Source organism: Blennius ocellaris, assembly GCF_963422515.1.
Source record: "Blennius ocellaris genome assembly, chromosome: 4".
NCBI classification, from domain to species: Eukaryota; Metazoa; Chordata; class Actinopteri; order Blenniiformes; family Blenniidae; genus Blennius; species Blennius ocellaris.
This window is the reverse complement of record NC_137653.1, coordinates 1,388,809-1,394,893: the sequence shown is the minus strand read 5'-3', so window position 1 is coordinate 1,394,893 and position 6,085 is coordinate 1,388,809. Positions and strand designations below refer to the sequence as shown.

General features: G+C 46.7%; 1 protein-coding gene across 2 annotated transcripts; it reads left to right on the top strand.

Moving 5' to 3' along the window:
• The first annotated feature begins 1,863 nt into the window (after nucleotides 1-1,863).
• LOC308128822 (alpha-1,3-galactosyltransferase 2-like) lies at nucleotides 1,864-6,062 on the top strand. 2 transcript variants are annotated; one of them, XM_080494494.1, is made up of 6 exons: nucleotides 1,864-2,000; nucleotides 2,988-3,062; nucleotides 3,172-3,261; nucleotides 4,095-4,190; nucleotides 4,802-4,939; nucleotides 5,062-6,062. In XM_080494494.1, the coding sequence occupies exons 2-6, from the start codon at nucleotides 3,058-3,060 to the stop codon at nucleotides 5,744-5,746; spliced, it is 1,014 nt and encodes a 337-aa protein (XP_080350620.1). In that variant the 5' UTR covers nucleotides 1,864-2,000; nucleotides 2,988-3,057; the 3' UTR covers nucleotides 5,747-6,062. The 2 variants fall into 2 exon arrangements, with proteins under 2 accessions (XP_080350620.1, XP_080350621.1); XM_080494495.1 differs by lacking the exons at nucleotides 1,864-2,000; nucleotides 2,988-3,062 and having other exon boundaries at nucleotides 3,221-3,261; nucleotides 4,095-4,712.
• Nucleotides 6,063-6,085: the final 23 nt, after the last annotated feature.

Below are 6,085 nucleotides of genomic sequence, written 5' to 3'. Positions count from 1 at the left end.
GGAGGCTTCCTAAAGGAGTTAAAGAAAGGTGTTAGGAGGATTCTAAAGGAGTTAGGAAAGGTGTTAGGAGCATAAAGGAGTTAGGAAAGGTGTCAGGAGGCTTCCTAAAGGAGTTAAGGAAAGGTGTTAGGAGGCTTCCTATAGGAGTTAAGGAAAGGAATTAGGAGGTTAAAGGAGTTAAGGAAAGGAGTTAGGATGCTTCCTAAAGGAGTTAGGAAAGGTGTTAGGAGGCTTCCTATAGGAGTTAAGGAAAGGAATTAGGAGGTTAAAGGAGTTAAGGAAAGGAGTTAGGATGCTTGCTAAAGGAGTTAGGAAAGGTGACCCAATACCATAAAATGAGAATATAAAGGTCAGATCCTCAGACAGATTATCTGTGTTCAGGTGGAGGACGACAGGACAGTCGGACATCATGTCCTGCGTCTTCTGCCGGCTGAAGAAGGTCCAGATACCGGTCCAGATGCCGGTCCTGGTCCAGATGTCGGTCCTGGTCCAGATGCAGGTCCTGGTCCAGATGCAGGTCCTGGTCCAGCAGAGCCATCGTTAATGGCCCTCGAGTGAAGAAGCTTCCTTTGGTTTTCATTAATGGTCTTTGAGTGAAAAAGCTTCCTTTGATTTTCATTAATGGCCTTTGAGTGAAGAAGCTTCCTTTGATTTTTATTAATGGCCTTTGAGTGAAGAAGCTTCCTTTGGTTTTCATTAATGGCCTTCGAGTGAAGAAGCTTCCTTATGTTTTGGTTAATGGCTTTCTGGAGAAGAAGCCGTCCTTGTTATCTTGTATTAAATCGATCCGTGTGCAGTTAGTGGACATTCTCTGTTTGTCCCCTCGTTGTTGTGTCTCTGTTTGATTATTGTGAACTGGAAAACTACTAATAAAACACTCACGTCACCTAAACTCACCTGGTGACTCGCTACACCTGCAGCCTTCTTCTCCCAGAGCTGGGAGGAGGAGGAGGAGGAGGAGGAGGAGGAGGAGGGGGAGGAGGAGGAGGAGGAGGAGGAGGAGGAGGAGGAGGATGAGTGGTGGACCTCAGGAAGTGACGGCAGAGCTTCACCTGCTAACCAGACGGAGGAAAGTTACATAAAACACACATCGATTAAGTTACTTCTATTTAATAGGATAACAGTTATTTGAATAATCTGGCTAAATAATTCTCATTCTCCCTGTTTGAATCACTAAATTACTGCTAGAATGCTGTTTTTATCATTATTATTATCATTATTATTAATATTATTATTATTATTATCATTATTATTAATATTATTATTATTATTATTATTATCATTATTATTAATATTATTATTATTATTATTATGGATGCTTCAGGAAAATATGTTGTCAGTCTTTGATCACAACAATAAATCAACTCAACATTCAACTTTTGTACATTAGAAAAGTTCAGCTCATAAAAAAAAAAATCCTGTTAATCAAAGTGCAAAATGTGTAAAATGTGTTCACGCGTTGGATTTCCCGTCAAAAGCGCAAACGGATCAGCTCAACATCATTCAGATTTATGGGTTTCGATCATTTATTAAATGTACAACGAAGAGACTGAGACTGTGAAAGTACCGAGTACTCCACGTGAACTGTATTTAGGAGTAAAACTTCCAGCTACTTGAGGGAGTAAACGTGAAAGTACTCAGGTCTTCTAGCAACGCGTGTGTCAGAGTTCCACCCTGCCACGGACACTTCCTGGTGCGCGAGCTTCATCTTCGACGCATTTTAAGTTCATGACACCTCGCGCACGCGCCGCCGCGCTCGCTCCCGCATCGAGGGTGGAGTGGGCGCGCGCGCGCCCGTCCTTGCGCAGAAATCATCATCTGTGGAGGCTCGACCTGCCTCACCTGCCGGCCGGAGGGCGTCACTCCCGCTTCTCCTGCAGCCTCGCTGAGGTCGATCTTATTATGTTAAGACATTTTCTAGACACGTGGTAAAAAAAACAAACAGACAAAAAAACAAAACTTGGACGTTGAAGATGCTGACGCGTGACGACAAGTCTGAGGTGAGTTCTCAACTCTCAACAAGTACAAGTTTAGTTTGTCTGGATTCTAAACGTGGAGCCGCGACGTGAGACCGAATCAACGCTTTATTTTGGAGGCAAACAATAAAACTAAAGGGGGGGGGGGGGGGGGGGGGAGCACATAATCGGGCAAATTTGAGAAAATGTGCGGTAATTAGAAAGGCGGGGCTGTAATTATTACAACGGTCATCAAAACTTCATTATATGTGTGATGGGGAATATTGCTGAAGGTTTTATGGTTTGGATTGAGTCAAACGGTGCAACTTTTTTTTTAATTATCCAGTTGATCCCATCCGTTTTTTTTTTTATGTATTGATGAATACATGTTTGGTCAGTTGGATCCCTGCACGATCTGGAGCTGCAGTATTAAATGATGTTTTTCAGTATTAACACAGGAGAAGGCTTGGCACAACATGACCTTACTGGTTCTCACACTTTTTCTTTTTTTTTAATTGCTTGTTTGAAGTCTCGCTTCAGGCTGTTCTGGATCAACTCCTGCGACACATTCCTCCTCCTCGTTTAATAAACATGTTCGGTAATCTTTTGTTTAACTGAGGAAGACTTGTATTCTGCAATGCACACATATATGTACCTGCATATATATATATATATAAACAACTTGTTGTGGGAATTTAAAAAATACAAACGTTCCTCTGCATCATTGTGACGAAAACCCAAAGTTTCTCCCTGAAGTCCCACTGCTGACTGATTTATCCTGCAACTCAACGGCTGAGCGGCAAATAAATATAAAGTTTGCAGTTTTTGTGACGGAAGAGAAAAGTGAACAATATTAAACTGTATTTGACAAATCTACACTCTTTAGATGCTTTTAGGTGCGTTTTATTCATATCAAAACTTTTTTTTAATGATTTTTTGTTTTGTTTTGATTTTTTTTCCAAATCTATGTTCTGGAACTTTCTCATTTTAAATGAGAAAGTTTAACTACGTTTCTCCTTCTTTTCTCTGCAGCTGCCGTCAGTGTCGGTTTGAGGATGAGTCAGGTCTCGTGCGGTTAAAAACAAAAAACCATTTCTCAACCATGAGGTATCTGCTTCCTCTTTTCACTGTTAAAACTTTATATTTCGTCAAACTTCTGCATGTGTGTGATGGTCTGATGTGTGTGTGTGTGTGTGTGTGTGTTGGATTCTTGCAGATCCTTTCCGAAGGCAAAGAGCATTTGGAAGTGTTTCCTCTGCGTCCCAGTTGCTCTCTGTGTGTTTTATCTGGGGCCGCCGTCGGTGAGGTGAGAGCCGAACAACATATATAAATCAATCAATCAATAAATACACAAACGCAGTGAAGTATGTGTCCCTGTAGCTTCTATATGAGGCCTCGGCGGTGAAGAAGTTCTGTCACCGCCCTCGTCGATTCAACTTTTAGCCAACGTGTGCTACCACAGACGATTCAGAGGTTGTTTTTTTTCCCCTTCGTGACATCATGCAGGGAAATAACCACATCCTCTAGTGGAGCTCTGCTGAATAAATTCAGCATAATGTGGTGTTTGATTCAAACTGGCATCAATATCGTAATAAAATCCCCTGTAAATATTGAATGCATCCTTCCAGTGTTATGAATTAAGTAGTTCCCCCGTCAAATAATGGCTGACTTCCTGTCGCGGCCATCGTTGCTGCAAGTAAAAACACATGTTGTAGTAAGACTCGCAAAAGGTACGAAAGTTAATTTTAATGTCTGTTAAGCGGCGTTCATGAGGACGGCAGCGGGTTTTTTTAACGTCTGTTATTGGCAACAAGGGCGGCTGAGGGGTCAGCAGTTAACAGGGACACCACTTGATCTGAAACACCGGGAGCTGCCTGTTCTCAGTAGAGGGGCTTTTAGACTTGAAATTCAGGACCGAGACTGGATCTGGAGGAATACGCTTTGTAGGAATGTAGTTGGACCATGACTCCTCTGTGCAATTGTTGAAAAACTATATGATATGAGACCTTTTTAATAAAAAAAACAAAAACCTGAGTCTGATATTAAACAAAAACAAAAAGATAAATGCATAAAAAATCTTCACAGGAAGCGTCTTTCTGCAAATGTAAACCCTTCCCAACCCTGGATTTGTGCCGCCAGGTTACTCATCGGTTACATTCCCATGGAGAAATGTGCTTTGGAAAGCGCAGACCTGCTGGTGATGGACGACGACGTGGACGCCAGCCTCGACCTGCGGTGAGTCGCTCGCCTTTCTTTTTTAACCGTCGCTCATCGGGAGGCGTGTCGCGCCGCGTTATCTACTACTGGTGGAACATGTGATAAACGATCTGAAAGTGATCGTCGTATAAATTGTCCACGGGGGGGAAAAAAAAAAGAAGAAATGATAATAAAGTGAGAAGCACACTGGATAATAGTTGATGTTAATCAGGAAGTATCGCAGTGGTTTTAGGAAGTGGCTTTAGAGTGTGTCCTCTCTCTCCCTGGCTGCTTCCTGGTTTTAAAAAGTGTATTGCTCCAAGCAGCCAATCAGAAATCAAACCCTATATAGTGTCATCGGGGGTTTTGGCCAATCACAATCAAGGGTAGGCTCCTCCCCTCCCTTTGACTCCTCCCACAATCAGGCAGCTCTGCTCTGGCACATCTCGCTCCTGCACGACAGACGGTGGTCGGTTTGATCCGTCTGGACTTTCCAGCCTCGCCGTGTTGAGGGGTCGTCGTCGCCGTGGAAACCAAAATGGCTCCAGAGTGACTCTCCCGGTCTGAATCGGGGGGGGGGGGCCAAATAAAACCGAGAGGTTTCCACAAACTGGAAGTGTGACAGTTTCCCGCTGGGTCTCCTGATCCAGGTCCCGGGGAGACGTCCAGACGTGCACGCCGTGGAAGGCGCCGGTAATCTGGGAGGGGATGTTCGACCCGGAGCTGTACGACCAGGCGCACCTGAAGAAGGGGTCGTCGGTGGCGCTGACCGTGTTCGCCGTGGGCAGGTTTGTTCCCCGGACCGTCGTCGATTCCCCGTTTTTCCTTTCGGCTTCCGGCCGCCGGTCGGTTCTGGGTTCCGATTGATCGCGGTACTGACGACCTCGCGCCGTCTGGTTTCCCTCCGGAGGTACCTGGACGTCTACCTGGAGCCCTTCCTGAGGTCGTCGGAGCGCCACTTCATGGTGGGCCTGCCCGTGACGTACTACGTCTTCACCGACGCGCCGGAGAAGGTGCCGCGCCTGCCGCTGGGCGCCGCGCGCAGCCTGCGGGTGGTGCGGGTGCCGCGGCTGCCCCGCTGGCAGGACGTGTCCATGATGCGCATGAAGGCCGTGGCGGACGCCATCGCGTCGGACGTGCGCCACCGCTGCACGCACGTCTTCTGCATGGACGTGGACCAGGAGTTCACGGGCCGCTTCGGCTCGGAGGCGCTGGGCGACTCGGTGGCGCTGCTGCACGCGTACTACTACCACCTGCCGCGGTCGCTCTTCACCTACGACCGCAACCCGGACTCCCGGGCCTACATGGAGGCCGGGGACTTCTACTACCACGCCGCCGTGTTCGGCGGCTCGTGGCGGAGCGTGAAGGCGCTGTGCGAGGCGTGCTACCGCGGCATCGTGGAGGACAAGCGGAACGGCGTGGAGGCGCGGTGGCACGACGAGAGTCACCTCAACCGCTACTTCTGGCTGCACAAGCCCAGCCGCCTGCTCTCGCCCGAGTACTGCTGGGACCGGAGGATCGGCTACAGGAGGGACATCCGGGTGGCGCGGCTGCAGTGGGCGCCCAAACACTACGGCGCGCTGCGGCGGCCCTAGAGGCTGGACTCTCGCCTGGTTTGGCCGTAATTGAAAAGCTTTTAACTCTTTTACGTCTTAAAATAGGATTTCGCAGCTTTCCTGGCAGGTATTTTTAATTTACAGCGTGTGAAAAGACTGCAAATCAAACTTGGAGTGACAAACTGATTTCTGGGTATTTTGGATTGTCGAGTTTTTTTTTTTGTTTTGTTTTTTTACTTGAAATTATTTAATTTGTGACTAAATGCTGTGATACAACTTCCGTTAATTCATACGTGCAGTCATCCAACTGCATATGTTCTTGTACCAAACCAGTACTTTTGAATGGATTTCTGATTCCCGCAGTCATAACATTGATTG

Coding starts and splice junctions, on each gene's coding strand:
- LOC308128822 (XM_080494494.1), top strand. Junction 3,262..4,094: donor CTGGGGCCGCCGTCGGTGAG/GTGAGAGCCGAA, acceptor TTGTGCCGCCAG/GTTACTCATCGGTTACATTC. Junction 4,940..5,061: donor ACCGTGTTCGCCGTGGGCAG/GTTTGTTCCCCG, acceptor TTCCCTCCGGAG/GTACCTGGACGTCTACCTGG.